Source organism: Otolemur garnettii, unplaced genomic scaffold, assembly GCF_000181295.1.
Source record: "Otolemur garnettii isolate 467f Iridium unplaced genomic scaffold, OtoGar3 scaffold00069, whole genome shotgun sequence".
In the NCBI taxonomy this organism is placed as follows: Eukaryota; Metazoa; Chordata; class Mammalia; order Primates; family Galagidae; genus Otolemur; species Otolemur garnettii.
The window spans coordinates 6,992,769-7,017,090 of NW_003852464.1; the positions used below are offsets into that span (position 1 = coordinate 6,992,769).

General features: G+C 38.6%; 1 protein-coding gene across 3 annotated transcripts in view; it reads left to right on the forward strand.

Moving 5' to 3' along the window:
* ANAPC4 (anaphase promoting complex subunit 4) overlaps positions 1-24,322 on the forward strand; it is a 35,685-nt gene that overhangs the window by 10,002 nt on the left and 1,361 nt on the right. For 2 of the 3 annotated variants that reach the window (XM_003793509.3, XM_023515332.1), the window contains 18 exons: positions 1,175-1,258; positions 2,577-2,663; positions 3,356-3,420; positions 4,339-4,381; positions 4,499-4,575; positions 5,729-5,829; positions 5,910-5,961; positions 9,306-9,361; positions 12,839-12,888; positions 14,049-14,105; positions 14,531-14,587; positions 17,117-17,210; positions 20,663-20,760; positions 21,324-21,385; positions 21,466-21,504; positions 21,601-21,702; positions 22,814-22,888; positions 23,898-24,071. In XM_003793509.3, coding sequence (XP_003793557.1) covers positions 1,175-1,258; positions 2,577-2,663; positions 3,356-3,420; positions 4,339-4,381; positions 4,499-4,575; positions 5,729-5,829; positions 5,910-5,961; positions 9,306-9,361; positions 12,839-12,888; positions 14,049-14,105; positions 14,531-14,587; positions 17,117-17,210; positions 20,663-20,760; positions 21,324-21,385; positions 21,466-21,504; positions 21,601-21,702; positions 22,814-22,888; positions 23,898-24,071 — 1,373 coding nt within the window. The remainder of the gene's footprint in view (positions 1-1,174; positions 1,259-2,576; positions 2,664-3,355; positions 3,421-4,338; positions 4,382-4,498; positions 4,576-5,728; positions 5,830-5,909; positions 5,962-9,305; positions 9,362-12,838; positions 12,889-14,048; positions 14,106-14,530; positions 14,588-17,116; positions 17,211-20,662; positions 20,761-21,323; positions 21,386-21,465; positions 21,505-21,600; positions 21,703-22,813; positions 22,889-23,897; positions 24,072-24,322) is intronic. The other variant, XM_023515333.1, reaches the window with a different exon arrangement.

A 24,322-nucleotide genomic window follows, 5' to 3' on the forward strand; every position in this document is an offset into this window, starting at 1 on the left:
ATTAGTTGCTGTGCCGGTTTAACTTTGTACTAAGACTCCCTAATAATAATAAAGGCTAATATTTATTGATTGTTTAGTATGTGCCACGTACTGAGTGCTTCAAAACAATTCATTTGAATCCTCCAGCGTACTAATAGGTAGATACTGTTACTTTCATTTTGTAGATAAGTACATGGGTCACACAGAGATACTCCAGAACTTTCTTGATGCTAGAAAATTGCAAAGTGATGCTAGGCAGTTGGGCTGCAGGATCTGTGCTATTAACTACACATTCTATCATGGGTAAAATGACCACTTAATATTGGGAAAAACCTTCTTTTCTTAAATTGTACTCTGCACTGTAGACTGAGGGAACAGTTTGGGTTCCGTTAGAGTATTTTAATTGTAGCCTTGCCTTGCCAAGAAGCCTTTCCAAAATTTTCAATTAAATGTCTCAACCACTTACCCTAAGTCAGTATGAACTCTCAAACAAAAGTAGAACAAAAAAGATGCAGGATGCAACATGTACCGTCTTCTAAAATTCCCTGTGTATTCGTAATGTCAGAGAATTTTCTTTTCTTGTATTCAGAGCATCAGAGAACTGTTAACTTATGGTTCACTGTAATAATGGTTGTTTGTATTTGCTATTCATCTTAAGGTTCTCTGAAATTATGATCACCAGGGTTGTATTAAATATTTGTGCTTTAATAAGATTTACTACCACTGTGAACTTTGTAGATTTCTTTTTCTTAGAATACTAAGCAGGCAAGGAATTTGTCGATATTTTTTGATGACAGCTTTATTGAGATATAACTCATATACTGTTATAGATATTTTCTTAATACCCCTTAGTATTTTCTACTTCAAGTTCATGTGTTTATTATCGCTTTTTAATTTCCTAATAATAATGTTACAAAATAGGTTACATTTATTCTAGCTACATAGAAGAGATTGATGGCTCAGGGACAGTGACCTGTGTATAGTTATGCACTGGTTAGGAAATCTTAAATCTGTGTGCTATTAGTTTCAAACTGTTATACTCAGAGGGAGCAGGATTCTGACAGTCTTCCTCATACATAGTCCTAGCCTCTTTTAAATGATAGTATTTTATTTCTTGAGCTGAACAGGATTGATTTATCTTTAAAAGAAGCAAATGCATCTGATTATAACTCACTTTACTCATTTAACTTTCCAGCTTGAAACCAATCTATTATACTCTTTCTTGCCTGAAGTAACTCGGATGGCCAGGAAGTTTACTCATATTTCAGCTCTTTTACAGGTATTTATTTACAGCTTGCTCTATGTGAATATTTACTACCAGCTTCTAAAGTTCATAAATAAAAAACTTCAAGATTTTACTTTGTAAAGCCATCTTCAGTAGGAGTATTTTATCTACTTATGATTAATTTTCTTATCTCCATTAAAACAAGAAAAGGAAATTTAATGGAGACTCTATCTACTCCCACCTGACCCTGTTGACTACCTCTAAAGGAAAAGAAAAAAAATAGTTTAAATCTTTTAATAGTCTCATAAATGAAATACTCCTTATGTTTTATTGAAAATAAAGTATTGTGGGAAAAAGTCTTCAGTATGGGTTAGCGTTTATTCATAATAAACCCACCCTAAATCAGCTCCCAGTTTGGCAGTTTGGACTGAGCTCAGCCAGGAGGTTCTGGTGATCTGGGTCAGGTTAAGCTCATCTCGGCTAGACTTGGTCATGCCAGCTGGGATATGTCCCTGGGCTGTAATGGCTTTGTCTCTGCTCCACATCTATCACCCTCCAGCAAGCCAGCCCAGGCTTGTCACATGGTGGTGGGACAGGGACAACAAAAGTCTGAGTAGGCCAGGTGCAGTGACTCACACCTGTAATCCCAGCGCTTTGGGAGGCCAGAGGGGAGGAGGATTGCAAGAAGCCAGGGTTGGAGACCAGCCTGAGCATCATAGTGAGACCCCATCACTACAAGAATTAGAAAAATTAGCAAGGCCTGGTGGCATGCACCTGTGGGGCCAGCTACTTGGGAGGCTGAGGGGAGAGGATCAATTGAGTCCAGGAATTTCATGTTGCTGTGAGCTACGATGACAATGCTGCACTCTAGCCTGAATAACAGAACAAGACCCTGCTTAAAAAGTGCAAGAAGCAGCATGCAGAGACTTTTGAAGCTCTGGATTCAACAGCATTGTTCCTACTGTGTTCTGTTAGTCAAAGCGACACTCTTGAGTCTGGATACAAGAGTTATAAAGAATTACAGCCTTGTTTTTTATTCTACCATGTTCATTCATTTATTTGATGGCAAAGGTTTCTAAAGATTGATATCTTTTTAAGAAGACTGTTTGAATATCGAATAGTTGACCAAACCAGCATTTTGACAATTGATATGCATAGGATGTGTCTTTGTGAAGTTTTGCGAATTATGGAATTTTTATAGTTAAGTGATCACCAAATATTAGCTATGGTCTTTTTTTGTCAGCTTGAGTTAAAGGATTAGAAAATACATTCTCGATTTCTTTGAGACACTTGGTCATAAGAAGTACATATTGTTTACCCAGCAAGTTGATTTAAATATTCACTATTTTAATTTTTTTCTTTTTGCTAATAGTATATTAATTTGTCACTAACATGTATGTGCGAAGCATGGGAAGAAATCCTGATGCAGATGGATTCTCGTCTCACCAAGTTTGTGCAGGTAACGTAACTGATGCTTTCCATGGAGAGAGTTAGAGTGTATGATGTATTCACTTTGCGAGGTATATGAGAAAAATCAGTCTTTGGCTTATAAAAGGCTACAGTGATGAATTTCTTTCAAATGGGTTATTCTGACCTCAGTGTTTTCTCACATTTACACAAAGGGCTCTCTTCTCATTGGTGCAGCGTAGGTGGGGACAGGGTGATGAAATGGGGCTTGGGAAGAAAGCCTAGCTGCTGGCTGGCAGGGAGTCTCATGTTCACATGATCACATATGGGTTTGAGGGAAGCTTGAGGCTAAAAGAGAGGGTCATGTTCCCATAATTTTTAATAAATAGGCTTCTGGCTCGGCGCCTATAGCTCAACAGGCTAAGGCGCCAGCCACGTACACCTAAGGTGGCGGGTTCGAATCCCCAGCCCGGACCCGCCAAACAACAATGACGGCTGCAACCAAAAAAAAAATAGCCGGGCGTTGTGGCGGGCGCCTGTGGTCCCAGCTTCTTGGGAGGCGGAGGCAGGAGACTCGCTTGAGCCCAGGAGTTGGAGGTTGCTGTGAGCTGTAATGCCACAACACTCTACCCAGGGGGGCAGCTGGAGGCTCTGTCTCAAAAAAAAAAAAAAAAAAATAAAAAATAAATAGGCTTCTAATTTAAGAAATACATATCACATTTTTTTTTTTTTCATTTTGTCTAGGAAAAGAACACCACCACATCAGTGCAAGATGAATTTATGCACCTGCTGTTGTGGGGGAAAGCAAGGTAACATGCTCTGATTAGGCGTTCCCGCTTTTCCTTCTGTTTTTTTACCAAGATTACTTATTTCAGAAGTAATTCATGTTAATTGGCCGGGCGAGGTGGCTCAGGACTTTAATCCTGTTAGTCTGGGAGGCAGAAGTGGGAGGATTACTTGAGTTGGGGAGTGTGAAGTTACAGTGAGCTCTGATCATGCCCTGTGCTGTATCCCAGGTAGCAGAGCCAGATCCTGTCTCACAAAAAAGTAATTCATAATAATTGTGAAAAAAGAAAAGTAAATGTTGGTATACAAAATCAAAAGTAGTATATATCTTTCTAGGCTTTTCTGTGCATCTGTTTTTTCTTGTGCACGTCTTTTTTTTTTTTTTTTAACATGAAGGCAATCATGTTTTTGTGTGTGTGTTTTTACATGTATAAAACATTTAAGATTTTTATGTAGCCAAACTCTTCTTTTCTTTTGGTATCTCCTTTTGCTGTTATTCTTAAAAAGAGCTTTCCTATTTTAAGAATAGTCAAAGACTGATTTGTATTTTTTTCTAGCGATCTTTTAAGCTTTATATTTTATTCTATTTCTGCATTCTAGATGTGATTTATTTGGTTATATGCTATAAAAGGCTAACGTGTTTTTTCTTAAACATTTAGATAATTGCCACATTTGATTATTGAGCATTATACTTTCTCCCGACAGATAGGAAATTCTGCTTCAGCTTACAATACAGCCTCATATTTATACACATTTCAGTCTGATTTTAGACTTTAATGTATTCTGTTTTCTGTTTGTTTCTTTGTGTGTACAAAAAGTCTTAATTTTTGTTGGGCCATTTGTTTCATTTCAAAATCTGTGCTTTGAAATTTAGAATTTAAGTAATGCATACAGATTTTTGAATAGAGAAATGACTAAACATACTTTCTTTTTCATTATAGTGCTGAACTTCAGACTCTCTTGATGAACCAATTAACAGTAAAGGTGCATTTAAAGTATCTATATTAATTTAAATGGCTACGAACACATTCTTAACGGTTTTTTTAGAGTGGCATATAGAGTCCTGATTGTATGCTAAATATATTTTCTTCTCTTAATTAGGGTTTAAAAAAGCTTGGCCAGTCTATAGAGTCGTCATATTCCAGTATACAAAAACTGGTTATAAGTCACTTACAGAGGTATGAAGGGGATGTGGGATTTGTTGGTGTTGCATCTGCATGTGCATAACATCGGTCTTCTTTCTGCAGCTTCCTTCTTTTCATCTGGCATTCTCTTTTTGATCTATAATTTCCAGCAAAATTTATTGCATTGGTGTTTGAGAGGAATCTTGGTGTACCTGAGATTTAAAGAGTCAATAAGGATAACTCTGCATTATGGAATGATTTTCCAGCATCTTTTCACCAAGGCTAGATCCTGTCTGGCCATTTTTGACTTAACCATGAGGTATATTGGTGTATTTTGAAATAGGGCATATTCCCCTTTTTGAACATTTAAATGAACATTTTACAGTTTACAAAGCATATTGTAAACTTTTTCATTTGACCCCTTGGCAAGGTGTAGATTATTATCATCCTCATTTTACACAAGAGGAAACTTGTTCAGAGTTTTTATTGATGTCAAAGCCAAGACGAGATCAAGTCTCATATATTTTTAAATCTATAGCTATTTCAGTGAAGTAGTTTGCAAGTGGATGCTGAGTGTTTTAAATTTTATAAATCCCTTTATGCTGAGTCCCTGGCCTTAGCTACCAGCACCTATCCCTTGGACCAGTGCAGCTCCCTCAGACTGGTGGTTCTGTTGCAATCTTCATGGGTCTGACTGTGTGAACTCTCTTAATGAAAAACTTCTAATACCTTCCCATTGTTCTTAGAACAGAGACCTTTGCACAGCCTTTAGCGTGTCTGCCCCAGTCACACTGGTGGCCCTTCACTTTCTCAACTTGGACATTTTGTCTCCTACCTACGGCTTTAGTACAGCTCTCTTGCTTTCTGGAAGATGCTTGTCTATAAATATTTGTTACATGTTGAATATGTAGTTGTTTGGTGGACACGGTGGCCATCTGACTATCTAAAAAGCACCAGGACAAACTGTGGAACATAATTTGATCATCTTACACAATTTAATACTGTCATGTATTTTATGTCAGTAGTCAATGACGACCAAATGGTTCTGCCTCAGTTTTTCAAAATTGTTTTGAGAAATAATTGCTTGTAGAAAGAAAATTAAAAGTTGCTTTCAGTTTTTATTTCTGAAAATGTAGAATGAACTTCAGGCAAGGAAGTAGCTCAGTGATGGTAACGATACTAATTTATTTCTGCTCTGTTTTGGTAGTGGCTCAGAATCTTTATTGTACCATTTGAGTGAATTGAAAGGAATGGCTTCGTGGAAGCAAAAATATGAACCTCTTGGACTAGATGCTGCAGGAATTGAAGGTAGTCATTTAATTTTTCAATGGAATGCATTAAAGCACAATTTACTTCTTCGACAAGTGATGTTTATATTTTTCCTTTAGATGCTATTACTGCTGTGGGTTCTTTTATCCTCAAGGCAAATGAACTTCTTCAGTAAGTATTGGGGCTACCTAGAATCACTGACCTGCAAATACCTCACTTTTTACTTACCTTAAGAACTTAGTAAGTTGTCATCATTTTCTTAAAGCAAGTTTTAAAATTTTATCAAAATTATGCTTTAACATGATTAAACAAGCCAGTAGCACAGAGATTTTATAAAGTAAAGATTTTATATTTTCCTGACCCCAGGTCCCCTCTCTCCAAAAGGAATCATTTAACAATGTAAATATTTCTGTTTTTGATTCTTCCATGGCTCACTTCCATATTTCTGAATGCTACAAGTTTACTGTATTTTCTTGTTTATCAAGTTTTAGAAATTCCTCTGTTTTGTTTTTCCTAGGCTGTGTGGCTTACCTTCTTGCATTCTGTCTTTCCACCCCTCGCCTCTGTCCTTTCCCATCTGAAGGGCTGTGTCTTGTCTCTGGAGTTGCCCCACCCAGCTGCCTCCTTAGCCTCCCTTCCCTCTGCGTCCACAGCTGTGCTGCAGCTGTCCTGCATAGCGCCCCGTAGGCCTCGTCCCCAGGGCTCTCGTGCATTAGATCTGCCTGGAGAGCCTCTGTTTCTTGGCATGTTTAATCATTTTGCTGGGACACATCCTCCACTAACTTAGAAAGCAGATGGAAGGTAAATCTTTCATGTCCTTTCATGTCTTTTCTCCAGCCCTCACACTTGATGGTTTTAGCTGGATTTAGGATTCTGAGGGGGAAATCATTTTCTTACAGAACTTTAAAAGCATTGTTCATTGTACTCTGGACCTTTTGATAGACGGCCTAGTGCTTCTGATTCTCATTCCTTTGTAGGTTTTTTCCACCTCTCTTATCTTTAAAAGCTTTAGTCTCCATCCTTGATGTGCTGAAATTTCATAACAGCATTTTTAGATAGGAGTCTTTCTGTTTATTGTGCTGAATAACAAAGAGCCGTTCTAACCTGACTTCTGTGTTCTTATTTTGATAATTCCCTCTTCTTTCTCTGCCTCACTTTTAAAATAGACTTTTGTTCTAGAAATCTGTTTGGTCACTTACTAGAATTCATGGATTGATCCATGAATGGATCAAAACTGTCCCTTATTTTTTCTCCTATTTTTCATACCTTTGTCTTTTTTTTTACTTTATTGTCCATGGCTGTCACTCGTCAGTAGACATTTGTTGAACACTTAATTGTGTATAAGAGTGAATAAAACTAATGTAAATCCTGCCTTCATGGGTCTTGTATTCTAATGTACATGAGACAGACAGTAACCAAGTGGATAATTAAAGTGTATAGTAAGTCAGATAGTGACAAGCAGTAGTGAGAAGGCCCGTGCAGGGAAGAAAGACACAGGGCATGCTGGGGCCGGGGTCAGTTCTGTGTAGGTGGTCAGGGAGGCCTCGCCGAGAATGTGGAGCTGGAAGGTTTTAAGTAGCTAAGGAGGGTTGCAGGACAAGGTGGTTTACCTGAACCATTCTGTTGAATTTCTTATGGCAGTTCTGTCTTTTAATTTCCTAAAGTGTTCTCTTGTTTCTTTAATTCTCTCGTTCTGTGAATGTGGCGGGCATCTTTTTAAATCTCTGAGGATATTAGATTTTTTGAAAGTCTGTATTCCTTGTATTACCCTACTTCGTGGGTCACTTTTCTGTTTATCTTGATCTCTTGTGACAAGCTTTCCTCAAATACCTGATGCTTGGTTGTTTACTCATATCATTCATGGAGCGACTTAAAGTTGCCTGGAATCTCTGCATGCAGGGATGTCAGGGAGCTGGCACCTGAGCCGGCGGTCTCTGCCCGCGCAGAAGGGCCTCAGCTCTTCCCAGTTTATTCAGTGTCTGTGACGAGCCCTCTTTATGTTTTCTTTTGATTAGAAGGTAAACCCTTAGGCATTCATCATGTTTGGGGCCAAGAACACATTGACCTCTGTGTTAGATTGTCAGGGCATTGCCTGTGCCTAGCTCCGCACGTCACCCTGGCATCTCCTGATGTTGAACCTGACGTTGCCAATGTCTGGGCTCCCCAGGGTGGTGGGGGCTCCATCTGCCTGCAACATGGCCTGCATTGTTGAGCTTCCTTAGTCACCGAGTCCATTTTTGACATTTATGAAATTTAATTTATTTTCCATTGTTCTCTTTGTTTTTGTGAGTTTCTAACATGTAGAAACTACCTCTCCATCTGCTATCATTTTAATGGGGCTTTAGAAGGCAGAGGTTACAGATGCTTTGAACTCAGAAGACAAAATGAAAGGAGAAATGACATTCCTTTTCCTGGATTTTGAAGTATTTTTTTGGTTCATATTTGCTGAGAGCAAATGTAAAATATTAGGCTTTCTGTGATCCCCTTTCGGTATGAATGAAAGGTAATTTAACTTCTTGTTCTTTTCGGGTAAGTACAGTTTTTGTAGGTTGCAGATGGGGAAACTGAGGCATTGAGAATCTTGATGTTAGTCTGACTGCCTGGGGTAGAGTGAGGGTCTTGATTGGGAAAGACACAAAAGAACTTTTAAAAAAGAATTCTTGCTGCGAGAGAGTTTGGATTATGTTCCTTGGCAACATAAGAGACGTCACCATCTTTGTCTCAAGTGTTTTACTTTGTGCAGAAAGGTTAATGATACTGACCTGCCTCTCCAGTACTATTGTGAAACTTAATGCCCAGAGAGGGCTTTGAGGTTGAGGAATGAGAAAAGCAGGTATTACTGTCTTAGAGTAATTATCTTATAGATGTAAGCGTAAAAAGATGTTTAAAACATGATACCCATCTCTATAAAGAGAGTTTTACCAAAATGAAGGTGACTTCCACTTATAACATTTAATTTTTTAGGTTCATTTGCATAAAGCCCAGGGAAATTCAATTTTTGAGATCTCAGTCTTTGTCAGAACCAAAACTCAGCTTCCAAAAGTAATGTCCACTATTAGACTTTGTGGCATGGTACAAATTTATAATAATGATTTCCTGTTAGAGTTGATGTTTTTTCTTGTTACCGACCAGTGAGCATTTTCTTTTCAACTGGGAATAAAATGCTAAAAACTGTTTTTTCCTGATTTATTTGCAAAGTTAGAAAAAGATTTCATACTTTACTAAAGTCTAGAAAAGACTATTACACATTTTGTGCTATATTAGCAGGCTTTGTAACCAGTTAGAATCTAAGTTATTTGCTTTATTCTTGAGAAGAATCAGGATTTGTGATTTTGAAGTTTATTTTTAGATGTGTGTTTGATTTGTAAAATCTGTTACCCTAAGGACTTAAACGTCATCTAGATAGGATAAAATAGCATGGTAAGGATAATTATATTCCAAGACAGTTAAACAATGATACATCAACCCCCACCTGATGATCTTATTTCTGATTTCTTTTATTTTTATCTTTTTAGAGTTATAGATAGTAGTATGAAAAACTTCAAAGCCTTTTTTCGGTGGCTATATGTGGGTAAGTTAATTGAGTGACGCATTCTTATTTTAACACTTTTAAAAAGCTGTGAGAATATCATCTGAGACTGTTAAAACTACTCCAGTAAAATTTCAAATACTGATAAAAGTAGAGAGAGCAGCACAATGAACGCCTTGGACTTTCCCCCAGCGTCAGCAGCTGTCACATGTAGCCAGTCTGTGCCCCCACCCAGGCCCACTTCCCCTCAGAAATATTTTAAAGTATTTTTATTGATATGTAATAGATGGGGGATGTGTGATAGGGTGTGTGTATCACACGTCCGGGGGATGTGTGATAATTTAGTACGTTCATATAATCTGTAAAGATCATGTCAGTGAATTTGGGATATCCATTACCTTAAACCTTTGTCTTGTCTTCATGCCAGAAACATTCCCCACAGAAATACTAGAGCAACTCTTGTCCTTATCACTCATTGACAGGTCACTCTTTTTTATCTTATAATATCTCCTTAGGTTAAAAAACATTTTTTAATCCCTGCTATATATTAGGCACTGTTAGGTGCTAGATTGAAAAAGTAAAATCTAAGAGACAGCCTGTGCCCTGGGGTTGCTCATGTTCTGTACTCTGGTCCTCTGTCTTGCGATCTTGGCTGTCTGTATAGTAGCCACTAGCCACATGTGGCTATTTAAGTAGCTTTAAATGATAAGAAGTTATGTATTTGGTTCCTTATTCATACTGGTCACATTTGAGGTTCTCTGTAGCCACACATGGTTATAGCAGCATAGAAATAGCACACTTGCGTTCACTGCTCTCAGGCAGCAATGCCCCAGCTAAGGACAGTGAGGACCACTTGTGGTCATTCTTTCCATCTTTGCAGGATCTTGTGTTTGGGAAGGTAGTTAACAAGTATTCATTGACTTGATAAGAACTGTTTTAGTATTCACACTGCAGTGTATGCATGTTTTATTTGAGTCCGTTTATACTGCATGTTTTGAAACCTCTCCATATCCTTAAAATAATCCAGCATACACTTCCCTCCAACACATGTGCAAAATTTAGTGTAAATGGAATTTGTCTTATAGTCGTTAAAATTCCTGAAGAGGAAATAGAAAGTAAATTACCGGCAATGTAATGTTCTAACATCTTCTTAACAAATGCCCATATGTTCAATTTTAATATTATAAAAGTAGGCTTCATATTTTTCAGCCTAATATAATTGATTTTGTTTAAAAACTGAATGTGATCTGCAGATGTTGATACTTAAAAATTTTTAGATTTTTCTAAAAACTGTTCCAGTGGTAGCCATAATGAGGAACTGGAGTGTTTATCAGCCAGCCTGTTCAAGATCCACGTTATTAATAATCAGAATAAATTACAATATTAAAACTGAACGAGACCTTAGAAATCATTTGCTTTGGGCGGCGCCTGTGGTTCAAAGGAGTAGGGCGCTGGTCCCATATGCCGGAGGTTGTGGGTTCAAGCCTAGCCCTTGCCAAAAACTGCAAAAAAAAATGGAATCATTTTCTTTGACAGAAGTAGTAGTTTGGTTTTTCTTACATTGATTGGAGGGCAATTGAGGCAGTATTTATTTATTTATTTGAGACAAGTTTGTTGCCTAGGCTAATTGTAGTGGCATCATCATAGCTCATTGCAACCCCAAACTCCTGGGCTTAACTGATCCTCTTGTCTTAACCCCCCCCAAAGTTTTAGGATTACAGACATGAACCTCTGTACCTGGCCTATATTTGCTTTTTAAAAAATATTTCTTTTTCTTTTCAAGACAGAGTTTGACTCTATCACCCAGCTACAGTACAGTGGCATCATTGTAGCTCACTGCAATCTCAAACTCCTGGGCTCAAGAGATCCTCCTGCCTCAGCCTCCTCAGTAGCTTCCTACAGACGTGCTCCCCCATGCCTGGCCCTGTTTCTATGATTGTAGGTCCTAAATGTAATAAGAATTAGGAATAGAAGAAAAATGAATTACTGCTGAATCTTTATAATTTGACCAGGACATTATAAAAAGTATACTGGTTTGGAGAACTGGAGACCTAAGGCCTAGCGTAATCCTGGCCCTGCCACCAGTAGCTCCATAACCTTGGTTTTCTGTTTTGTAAAGTGTAATCCCCATAAATAGGCAGGGACTTCTTTTATGCTGATGTACCCCTGGCGCCTAAAGCATGCTCAGTTTTTTTTTTGGATGGATATGAATGAATGGAACTAAAGTTTAGCTCCTTTTTCAGATAATTTAGAAGTTTGAATTAATGAAAAACAGTTTCTAAAATAATCCATATTTGCCAGGGTACTTCTGACATGGTTTTTACTGAACAAACAGTTGTGTTCAAACACTATGCAAAAGCACATGTGACATACTTAGTCTCGACTCAGGTGGATGTGCTTGAAGGAACACAGTGCCCATGGGGGCAACCCTACACAAGGACAGAAAGTCAACCACAGATACTGGATGAAAGACAAGTATATAAATGTCAGTATGGGTATATATATGTAAATCTTAGTGCCGATGTCTTCATGCAGCAAAAAAGGCCAAGGGAAATAAATGTTGCTTTGGTATTGTGAGATTTTGGAGTAAAGAATAACAGCAGTTAAATGTGTTTGTCTTGAGTAGCAATGGATTGAATTGAGGAAGAAGAAAAGTAATAGTTTAGAGCGTAGAATGGTCAGGCCGGGTGCGGTGGCTTACGCCTATAATCCCAGCACTCAGGGATATTGCTTGAGCATAGGAGTTCAAGAGTAGCATGAGCAAGAGAGAGACCCATTTCTACTAAAAATAGAAAAACTAGCCAGGCGTAGTGGCAGGGGCCTATATTCCCAGCTACTTGGGAGGCAGAGGCAGGAAGATCTCTTAAGCCCAAGAGTTTGAGGTTGCTGTGAGGTACAGGTGCCATGGCACTGTACTCAGGGTGACAGAGTCAAACTGTCTCAAAAAAACAAAACAAAAACAAGAGTGTTGTTAGACCAACAGTTTTCAACCTGAAAATATTCAAATTTAAGTTCTTCACTCTTTGGACCACTTGTGGTCATTCTTTCCATCTTTGCAGGATCTTGTGTTTGGGAAGGTAGTTAACAAGTTATTTTTATTTTTTTGAGACAGTCTCACTTGTTGCCCCCTGGTAGTGCCATGGGGTCATAGCTCACAGCAACCTCAAACTCTTGGGCTCAAGTGATTCTCTTGCCTCAGCCTCCCAAGTAGCTGGGACTAACAGGGGCCCGCCACAATGCCAGGTTATTTTTACAGACCGGATCTCACTCTAGCTCAGACTAATCTTGAACCTGTGAACTCAGGCCATCTGTCTGCCTCAGCCTTCCAGAGTGCTGGGATTACAGATGTGAGCCACCACACCCAGCCTTCACCTTTTGGCTTTGGAAGAAAAGTTTTGCTAAATGAAAAGACGCTGTTTAAAATAGAAGATTTAGCCCAGTAAAACACATTTGAAATGTATTTATAATTAAACCTATATTTTATGTTTTAAAGATAGTTTTTTAACTTTTTCTCTCCAGCAATGTTGAGGATGACAGAAGACCACGTGCTTCCCGAGCTTAACAAGGTCGTTCGTACCAGTGGATTTTTATAACGTATTGATAATTGTCCTGGCTGAGGTCACCTTGGAACTCTTACTCAGTTACTAGTTAACAGGATGTTAGGCTGTGGACATTAGATCTCTTAAACATTTTATTTTTTTTAATTGGCAGTTTTGTAGTTTTTCATCTCATGGATACCTTTGTTATGACTATCTAAATTTGTAAATTTCATGTTTAAATAAGGTTTTATAATCTATGTAAGGTAGCAACCTTATTGTGTTTCTTACTTTGATTTCCCTAAATCTTAAATGCATTGTTTTCTTTGGAAGTCAAGTACTTACATAGCAGTACGTGTGCTGATTGTCTGGTAAGCAAATTTCTTTCTAACTGTAGGGATTGTGACAAGTGGCAATGGAATCTTCTTCCAGGGAGATTGTACAGAAGAGGGCAGAATTCCCATTTGATTTCTGGGACCCACCTCTCCTCACCCCTTCCCAAACTGTTCAGATAGATTAGTTAATTTTCCGCCTGAGTGGACAACATTAGAATTATTAGCCTGTGTGCACAGGATGAGTGAGAGATCCTCCACTTTGTACACCTTTTGTACCATGTAGAACTTGTGCAGTATGGGTGACTGGCCTTGCAAACCAGGGAAGTTTCACAATAGTTTTTCTGACATCACTGTTAGCATTATTTTAGAAGATTAAGAATCTTCCTTAGAATTGTTAATTATTCAGAGAGATCTTAATGTGTAATCTTTTGAGAGCTGAAGAATTGGAGCAGGGTGAAGGCAAGGTCATTGTCAGAGCAGGGAGGAGCTGACACTGAAGCCACCAGGGCTGTTAACGTGCAGCTTTGAACTGAGGCTGTGAGGCTGCCTGTCTAGGCTGACAGATTTCCTTCCCAAACGAGGGACCATGGCCCACAGGTCCTAAAATAATAAACAACCAGCCACATAGGCCATAAGGGGTTCTATAGCCATTGGATTAGCTGATTGGAAATTAAGTTTAAATGTTTGATTACGTTCTTCCCAGAACCCTAAGAGTTCATAGTTCATAATCTAAATTTCTTTGATGGAACTGTGCCTGTTTTCCTATGACTTTTAGTAGATAGTAAAAAGCTCACATTTATTTCTTTTATGGGGGAAATGGTCCTTTATTTTTGATTTGCTTTCTTTTGTTGTTGATAGATGACTCAGAAAGATATCACATTTGTTGCTGAATTTCTTACTGAACATTTCAATGAGGTAAGACATTAGTATTTCTATACTGCAGATTTTTGGAAGTGGTTGCAGTAAACCTGGGTAATAAGAATGAATTAAATTTAACACAATTGAGGTCTTTTGCCATTACTTTCTTTAAACTGCTGAAGAACTTGAACAAATTAATTTATACTTATTAATTAAGCATAAAATCTATAAATTGAACTTTATTTGTGTGTTTTACAATGCATAAACGAGTAACTGCCACTAGCAGCTCTCTTAAAAAATAAAGTTATGGTTGGGCAGCGCCTGTGGCTCAAAGGAGAAGGGCACCGGCCCCACATGCCAGAGGTGGTGGGTTCAAACCCAGCTTGGCCAAAAAAGAAAATAATAATAAAGTTATGGTTTAAATTTAAGAGTTTTTCTTTTGGGAGTTGACTTTAGAGTTAAACTATGTTAATTCTTTTTAGGCTCCAGACCTTTATGATCGGAAAGGAAAATACTTTAATGTTGAAAGAGTTGGTCAGGTATGTATGGCCTTTGGACTAAATTTAGTTATCACTACTCTTATTTGATTTTTTTTTTTTTTTTGAGATAGAGTCTCACTCTTCACCCTGGGTAAAATGCTGTGGCATCATAGTCACAACAACCTCAAACTCTTGGGCTTAGGCAATCCTCCTGCCTCAGCCTCCCAAGTAGCTGGGACTATAGGCACCCTCCACTATGCCTGGCTATTTTTACAGATGGGGTCTTACTCTAGCTCAGACTGGTCTTGAACTCCTAAGCTCAGGCAGTCTACCCACCTTGACCTCCGTAGTGCTAGGATTACAGGTGTGAGCCACCATACCCAGCTTCTCTTTTTTGATATTTAAGAACTAATTTGAAAAGCTTAGCAATGTTAATTTTTATTATCTGAAGTTTATGGAAAGTAATACAGTGCCAAGTTACATAGTAGCCCTGCCCTTTTGGTAAAATAAAGAATAGCAGTTTTTAAACTTTGATCTCAGAACCCTTTTACATTCTTAAAAATTATTGAGGACGTGAAAAGAGCTTTTGTTGATGTGGATTATCTGTCACTAATAGGTGTCGTTAGGAATTAAAAATGAAACAAAATAAAATATTATTTCATAATTCATTTAAAAATAACAAATCCAGGGCGGCCTGTGGCTCAAAGGAGTAAGGCGCCAGCCCCATATGCCAGAGGTAGCGGGTTCAAACCCAACCCCAGCCCAAAACTGCAAAAGCAAAAAAAAAAAATAAATAAACTTAACCATTACATATTAATACAGATATTATTAGTATAAAATAATGGTATTTTACAACACAAAATAATTTAGTGAAGGTAGCATTGTTTTTATATTCTTGGAAATCTCTTTGATGTCTCACTTAAGACAGGTGGATTCTGGCTCGGCGCCTGTGGCTCAACCGGCTAGGGCGCCAGCCACGTACACCTGAGGTGGCGGGTTCGAATCCCCAGCCCGGACCCGCCAAACAACAATGACGGCTGCAACCAAAAAATAGCCGGGCGTTGTGGCGGGCGCCTGTGGTCCCAGCTACTTGGGAGGCAGAGGCAGGAGACTCGCTTGAGCCCAGGAGTTGGAGGTTGCTGTGAGCGCGATGCCATGGCACTCTACCCAGGGGGATAGCTTGAGGCTCCGTCTCAAAAAAAAAAAGACAGGTGGATTCTCATCATCTGCTTCTATGTTCTGTTTTGATAAGTTGTCTGTAATGTACATAAAGAAAACCTGGTCTCACAGAGGTTATGTAGGTGGACAGGGAGAAGTCAACTTTCCTGGATGATTATGGGTATTCTTTAATACTACATGAAGTCTTGACAAGTGATAGTATCTGAAAGGTTAGTTTCCATGTGGGATCTAAAATTACACTGGTGAACTTTTTATATTTTGTCACGTTAAAATCCATTCATCTGCCTTGCACTTTGGATGGATCTTTCGTCCACGTGTGATTCCTTAACCACTTGCATTGGTCATTTTGGAAAAATGTTCCGGTTCTCTGAGTCATGGAGCTCTTGTGAATTCTGCTGCCTTCCATGGTGTAGTAATCAAAGCTCGGATTGCGTTAATAGCCCCACCTAATCAGAAAAGTCTGACATGTTGTGATGCCGTCAAGGTCGCAGTGCAGATGCAGGTTTTCCCAAATTTTAATTTTTGCTTTTAAATTATATCATTGCCAACAAATAACTGCAGTGTTTCAGTCAAAATGACAGGGTCACTTTATTTTCAAAAAGAATCTGTCAACTACCCAAGGGTGAACAAACCCCATAGTTTGCCAGTCATTCTTTCAAGTAAAAATGTAATTCCATTTTTTAAAAAGTGTCTGTCTTCATTCGTAACCAAGTTTCATAAGTGCTTTTTCCTTAAGACAACCATTATACTCTAGTAGTCACCTCTCAGTTATGTTGCCCAGAATAGTAAAGATTTGTACTCAAGGGTTGAGCGTTAATAAAATTACTAATTAATACTTTCATTAAAGATCAATGGTACTATGAATATACAGCCAAAAAAACAAATAAAACAAAATACGATGACTCCTCGTATGATTTGGAACCACTACCTTTGCTCTTGGCAAAGGCACCCGCAGTTTGCCCCACCATCAGTGCAAACATCAACACAGTGACAGGGGCAAGTAACTTCTTGGTGTTGATATAAACCTAGAACTGACCTTGTGGATCCCTCATAGCATCTTGGGGACTTCCGGGGGTCTGCAGACCAATTCGGAGAATAGCTTCCATAGAGTATATTAACAGCTGATGCTTGTAAAACTGATGTCTGACTTAAAGTATGTTTGTGAAAGAGAAGCACAAAATTGGAACTCTGTGGCTGCTACATCTACAACATTGGAGTCTTTTAGTAGTTTTCATTTTGTTTAAATGCTTGGCATTTAGCAAACTTTTGTTCACTTAGAATAATAGTCATACCAAGAGCTTTGGAATAGAACAAAATAACTTATTAAATAGAAAAATGTTAAATATAAACAGTTTTTGTAGTCTGATTGTTTGGTTTACTAAATTTAAGTTTTTAATTCTGTATTTTTAGTACTTGAAAGATGAAGATGATGATCTTGTGTCGCCCCCTAACACGCAGGGAAACCAGTGGTATGACTTTCTTCAAAATAGCAGCCACCTTAAAGGTATTTCCTGAACAAGGTCGACTTTGATCGTGTTTATGTTTACTTGAGACAGGTCTTGAGTAGATCAGCTGACAGTTTGGCTGAATACTGATCTAAATTCACTGGACTTATTTTTTGTGTCCCTTGTATTTGGTTAGAGAAACAGCAAAATAACCAATTGTATGTAACACCGCCATGACAGAAATTGCTTTGAAATTGTGTAGTAATAAGATTCTTAAGTATTCTTGTATTCTGTTGTATACCCTATAAAACAGTGTTGAGGGAGCACCAGAGAGCTAACCAGTGAGGGGTGTCTGCCTCGCCACTTCTAGTTTATTAACCCCTAAAAGACACTGAGGCTTAACCCTGTTCTTCTGAGGTTGTAGTTTTGTTTTTTATGTGTACTCGTTATACGTTTCATTGTCTAGGACCTCAAAATGTTAATAAAGTAAAATTATTTCACGTTGTTAGTGATGCAGCACATAATAGCAACCTTTAAATGTTTCAAAACTTCTTACCATTTTAGATGAGAATATTTTTAAAATAGATGTTTCTTTGCTTTTTTTTTTTTTTTCAAGAAAAAATCTGACTACAGATTAGCAGTTTCTTCAAGTCTTAGAGTAATAGGTAATTAACTTTTACGCAGTTCTTACTCTGCCACCCATGCTGGTGCTCCTTTAATCTTGGGAGAACCTGTGGGGTGGGTGTTTCTCCACTTAGCAGTGAGGAACCAGGTGGAGAAGACCCAAGGTTGCACAGGCTGCTGAGGGATGCAACTGGGATTCTGTTCACGTCAGAGCCTGAGGTTTTAACTAGACTCAGTACAGGTTGAGGATCTTACTTTGAAAAGCTGAAATCTGAAATGCTCCAAGCTCTAAAACTCTTGGAGTGCTGACATGATGCCACAGTGGAAAATTGCACGCCTGACCTCAGATGACCAGTCCCAAGCCCTAACAACATCATAATCTTTATTATTGTTACTAAAAACATTGTATAAAAGTAATTGCAGGCTATCAGAAAAAGATGTATATGAAATATAAATGAATTTTGTGTCCCACTCCCAAGGTTCATACATCATAATATGAATGAATATTCCAAAATTGGAAAAAGTTCAAAATGCTTTTGGTCTTGAGCATTGTGAATGAGGATACGCAGTCTGTAGTGATCTCTGCCGCTTCTCTTTGGTTACTGCTTATATGAACAACTGACTGAAGGACTAAGGGAGAGAATTCTTTGATGCCTGGAACTTTGCTTATGGCTTTTTGTTTGAACCTTAGAAGTCCAACTTCTTTTTCTGAGCAGGACCTATTTTGTATTGCTCGAGAGACTTAAGACCACTAGAGAGATTCATTGATGTAAGTTAGCTATTGAATGGAGGAAGAATAAAGGTACAGCTGACTCCACTCATTTACTGTATTTAATTAAAATGCAAAAGGAGTAAGGAAAGGGGAGGCTGGTGGCCGTGTGACAGCATTGGTGCCTCAACCCTGGGTCTGTATTGGCTAATATTGATCCCGGGAACTTTGGTTTGTTGGGCTGAAAATGGGTCCTTCTCCCCCCATCTTACATGTCTGAATAAGAAAGGTCTGCTCTTAGCCACAGAAGTAACGTTTAGCCACGTGTACGTCAGATTAACCCCATTTCTTAAGTGCTCAAGGTTTTGCTCGTGGGGAGTTTGGACAAGTCTATTAATTTCCCAGTTTCTTAGTCTGGTATGAAATAATACCAGCTGCCATTATAGAACTGTTAGGGAAACATCAGTGAACTTTCTTCTGTAACACTTGGCAAAAATCAAGTGCTAAATATTTGATCCATGTCCTTCCTTGGGGCACATGAGAGAGCCCGTCTTGCTTGATGGGTAGAGGTCAGTGCTGGGGACACTGGATTCCTGGATTGGAGTCTTGCTATGGTAGCAGTTCGGGGAGCAAGTTGTCTGATGAGTCCGTGCTCCAGTTTTCTCATCTGTAAAATGAAGATGATAACAACTCCTCCCTCAGAAAGCCGTTGTGCAGAATAACTAAGTTAATCTAGATGACTTTGCGCACAGTTGTACCTGAGATGTTTCACTCAGTGCTTCTCATACAAAATGAGAGCTATTTCCCCTCCTCACACCAGCCAGTTCTGCCTCCAGTCCTATAATGAGACTCCTACGAGGCCACCCTCACTCGTGTCAAACTTCACTCTCCAGCGTCAGGGTCCCAAGTCACCGCACTAAGGTCCAGGGTTCCCACAACCCTCCCCATGTCATGCTGGATAATTTGTTAGAGTGGCTCATAAAACTCTGGGAAGCAGTTTACTGGTTTGTTATAAAGACAGAACTCAGGAGCAGCAATAGGAGCAGTGTGTTAAGGAAGGAGAGACGCATAGCTCCACATCCTTCCAGCACCTCAGCTGTTCACCAGCCAAGAAGCTGTTCGAACCCCATTGATCTGGGGTATTTATGGGGGTCCCATGACATAGACATGGTTGATAAAATCATTGGCTGGTGGTGGTTGGGCTCAACCTGCAGCTCCTTTCCCACCCTGGAGGTTGGGGTAGAGCTGAAAGTTGTGAGCTTCTCATCAAGCCTTGGTCTTTCTGGTGACCAGTTGCTCCTGAAGCTGTCTAGGAGTTGGCCGGGAATCACCTCATTAAAACAAAAGCTGCTCCTGTCACCCTTATCACTCAGGAAATGCCAGGGGTTTTAGGAGCTCCCCTCTAGGAACTGGGGACAGAGGGGGCACCTCTCACCTGTTCGGAGCATACAATGTTGACCTGATTAGAATTCATTTTATTCAACCTAGCTTGATGTAAGGCAGGCCTGCAGAGCACAGCGGGAGCAGATGGGCTTGAGAGCCAGACTTGGGGCTGAGTCCTAGATCTGGATCCTTAGTTGTTTTCACACTGGTCAGTTGCCTAAAGCTAAGCTTTGTTTTTCTTTCAGTCTGTAAATTAGAAAAGACTGAAGTCTTTTTTGTGTGGCTGTTGTAAGCAATAGAAATAGCAGATAAAAAAAGAACTTGGCATAGTAGGTGTCTATAGATGCTAAATTATAGAGAGGGTGTTTTACCTGTTCCTGATAAAGTAGAGTTTTACAAAATGCTTATTCACATGGGGTTAGTTTCTAGTCTCTTAGAGACTTACAAACGGGGCTGCTGTTGTCATTTCACTGTGGCAAAGAGTCGAGAAGAAGGAGCTTTATTTCCTTCTCTAGCTTAGGGTTCTCAGAGCTATTCCTTTCTTCTCATGGCCAGTAGAAACATACAGTGGGATTTTGGCGGAACTAAGTATGTGCTAAGTGGGGTTGTTTTTAGCAGGCCAGCAGCAGGGATGATGAAAGGCAGAGGCTGTGGTCATTTTGAATGAGATTGTGTGACAATATTAAGAAGTGGCCAGGGTTCCACTGTGAGGTAAACTGCAGGCTGGCTCTAACTTTATTTCCTCCCAATCTTCGGTTTGCTATAGCTTTTTGTTTTTGTTTTTGTTTGAACCAGACAGTCCTTTGCTGTTTCCTTATTATCCTCGAAAATCATTGCATTTTGTGAAAAGACGGATGGAGAACATCATTGATCAGTGTTTGCAAAAACCAGCAGTAAGTTTGAAGGAAATGCATGTCTTTGTGTGGAACAATATCTTTTATACAGTATGTCTCACTTATGTACGTGATCTTAGTTATAACAGTGAGCTGTATGAAAATGCTGGTATTCACCTGTTTCTGAGTAATAAAAGTAGCAGTTTCATATGGTTCGACCTAATATGTCATCTTGTTAGTTTCTTACATACCTTTTTAAAAATATGACATTACTGAAAGCATTGGTGTTGTGAATATTTCATTTTCTCCCAGAACAAATGCACTGGAAGTGGTCTTAGTTACAGACCTGCTGTAGCTCATGTTTACTGCGCAGAGTGTGAATGAGGCTGCAGTGAGAGTAGAGAGAGGTGGTCTTTAACCTCCCCAGGGCTGAGCTCCAAGGTCCTTTTGAGTGCAAAGTTTTCTCTCTTCCTTATGCTATACTTGTTATTAAAGTTTCTTCTGTGCCAGGTTTGGTGATACAGATGATTTTTTTCTACACTTAGGCAGTGATGATTGGTCACTTTATGTAGACTATCTTTGTGCATATAAATGCTCTAATTATATTTTTAAATCCCATCTAGGATGTAATTGGAAAATCAATGAATCAAGCAATCTGCATTCCATTATATAGAGATACTAGAAGGTAATTCTGTTTCTCTGTTGGGTGGTATAATTCAGTAGCCAATTTAAATTTTTCTCACCCTTTTTCCTCTTTTGTTTTAGTGAAGACTCTACACGTAGACTGTTGAAATTTCCTTTTCTGTAAGTATGTGTTTCTTCCCCGTATCATGTGAGCAATATAATTTTGTTCTATACATTGATAGTTAAACATCATTATGACATTTTTTTTTTCCTTAGGTGGAATAATAAAACTTCGAATCTGCATTATCTTCTTTTTACTATTTTAGAAGATTCACTTTATAAAATGTGCATCTTAAGGAGACATACTGACATTTCTCAGTAAGCATTAATCTGAAGTTTGAATCAAACAGATAAGATTTTATTATTTTTAAGAGCAAAACCTCTAGCTTTCCTTCCAATATATTAGGTTTTACTTAAGCTACCTGATCACTTAGGTTTGTCATTTCACTGTTCTGTTTGGTTTTCACGTCATTGGGATAATAACACTAACTCGGAAGCCATACGATCCTTTCCTATTCTAGTTTGGTATTGGTATATAGTTATTGTATATAGGATTATATTTAGGATTAGGAAAAATATGACAGAAAACTCAAGAACTTATATCTCAGGAACTTTTAGAAGGTCAAAACTACAATAGTGGGAACCTTATAGAAAGGGTTTTTTTGGTTGTTTTTTTTCTTATTTGTTTGTTTTTGTTTTTGAGATAGTTCCACCATGTCTCCTTCAGTAGAGTGCTGGGGCGTCCCACCTCACAGCAGCCTCAAACTCTTGGGCTTAAGTGATTCTCTTGCCTTAGCCTCCCAAGTAGCTGGGACTACAGGCACCCACCACAACACCTGGCTATTTTTTGGTTGTAGTTGTCATTGTTGTTTAGCAGGCCAGGGCCGAGTTTGAACCCACCACCCTTGGTGCATGTGGCCGGTACTGTAACCACTGTGCTATGGGCACCAAGCAGAAGGAGTTTTTACCTTATGTTAAGTATGTATTTTTCAAATAAGAAGCCTTGCCTAGCAGACTCGTTTTGACAAGTCAATTTAAGTAAATTTCTGAAAGATAATATTTAGAATGTCGTTGGTATTTTAAAAATGGTTTTAAATCTGAATTTGAAAGGAAACTTTTTAAGACCTAGATGTAGCAGAAGAGAAATAATTTGGTTATTCCTATTCCAGATGTCCCTAATCAAGGTATTGATGTCAAGATTTTTTCTTTCTAAGCAACCTAGCAGACTAAGATTTTAAACCACGTTGGTTTATCTACCTAGGCGTTTAAATGAGTTGTCAGTATTGTAGAGAAGAGTCACAGTGTTTGGTCTGGGAGTTGGTATTTAGGCAACTGCACTAACACTGGCAATCATGTTCTTTCGAGCATTTAGATAATTGGCTATCCAGGTTGTTCACAAAGTCTCTTTTTCCTCCCTTCTTTCTTCAAGATCTGTAAGTACTGGACTGATTGCCATTAAATTTGGGAGCTTTACATATGCCACGACTGAAAAGGTCAGAAGAAGGTAAGTCTTGATTCTTGTTTGGATGAAATGTGCTACGTGTCACATGTGTGTGTTTAGGAAATAGAGTGATGGTGTTTATGGGTAAAAGGGCTCTGTCACTTCCAACAGAGGGGGCAGGATATTTTCATATATATTATAGTACATAGAGAATGATTGAGTCATAAGTGATATACAGAACCTTACTGCCCTGCTGGAGTTTATATAACACGGTTCTGTAATTAATATTTCTGAGCACTGGCTTGGCGCCCGTAGCACAGTGGTTACGATACCAGCAACATACACTGAGGGTGCTGGGTTTGAACCCGGCCTGGGCCAGGTAAACAATTGCAACAACAACAACTCACTCTCTCTCTATATATATTTTTTTATAAATATATATTATATATATAATATATACTTCTGAGAGCACTATGTCTGCTAAGAAAGCAATGTGGTTCCAGGGAGCACACATGGCCTGCACAGCTGAAACTCCTGTTATAGCCCTCCCCCCCCCCCAATAAAAAGAGAAGGCGATGTTACTCTCTTCTGGGATTTTCTTAAAGTCCCACAGTGTAATGTCCCTAAGTCATCACTGAGGATTTGCAGGGGAAAGAACCTATACCAGTCACAGTGAGATCTTTCTCTCTTTTTTTCTCACAGAAAAGTTTTTTTATGATAAAATCTTCAGTGTTGTCTTTTCTTAATGTGTAAAATTTTATTTTTACCTTTCAATCTAGTTAACTATTGTTTGCTCAAGGGATATGTTAAGGTATCGATGTCAAGAGTGTTCTAGAACTGTGAACCAAATTCATAATTATTTTTAATGATGACCTATTTTTAAGGCCTGCTTATGTTTGTGAATAATCAGTACAACAAGTAACTGATTTTAGTATAAACTAATATGTATTTTAAATGTTGTTATGTAGAATATAACTTTATTTTTTTGTTGGTGCCAGTATAATGTTATCTGTACGGTATTTTCTCCGTAGTCAGGGTCATCTTTGATAACACAAACTTACTTCAATTCTAGCATCTACAGTTGTTTAGATGCACAGTTTTACGATGACGACACAGTGACAGTAGTTCTTAAAGACACTGTAGGACGTGAAGGAAGAGACAGACTCTTGGTCCAGTTGCCCCTGTCATTAGTGTATAACAGTGAAGATTCTGCAGAGTATCAGTTCACTGGGAATTACTCTACAAGGTAACTAACTCGTTAGCAAAATTGTCTTTCTAATTTTACGGTTAAATGTTGTTTAACATACACTATGGATCTAATTTTTAGATGCATTAGATATTAATAGTTACTGAGGATAAAACATGGAGTTAGCTGAACAGAATTACTCCTTTTTTTTTTTTTTTATGCCCATCTTGTAAAAGGAAATACTCCTATTTTTTTTTTTTTTTTTTTGAGACAGAGCTCAAGCTGTCCCCCTGGGTAGAGTGCTATGGCTT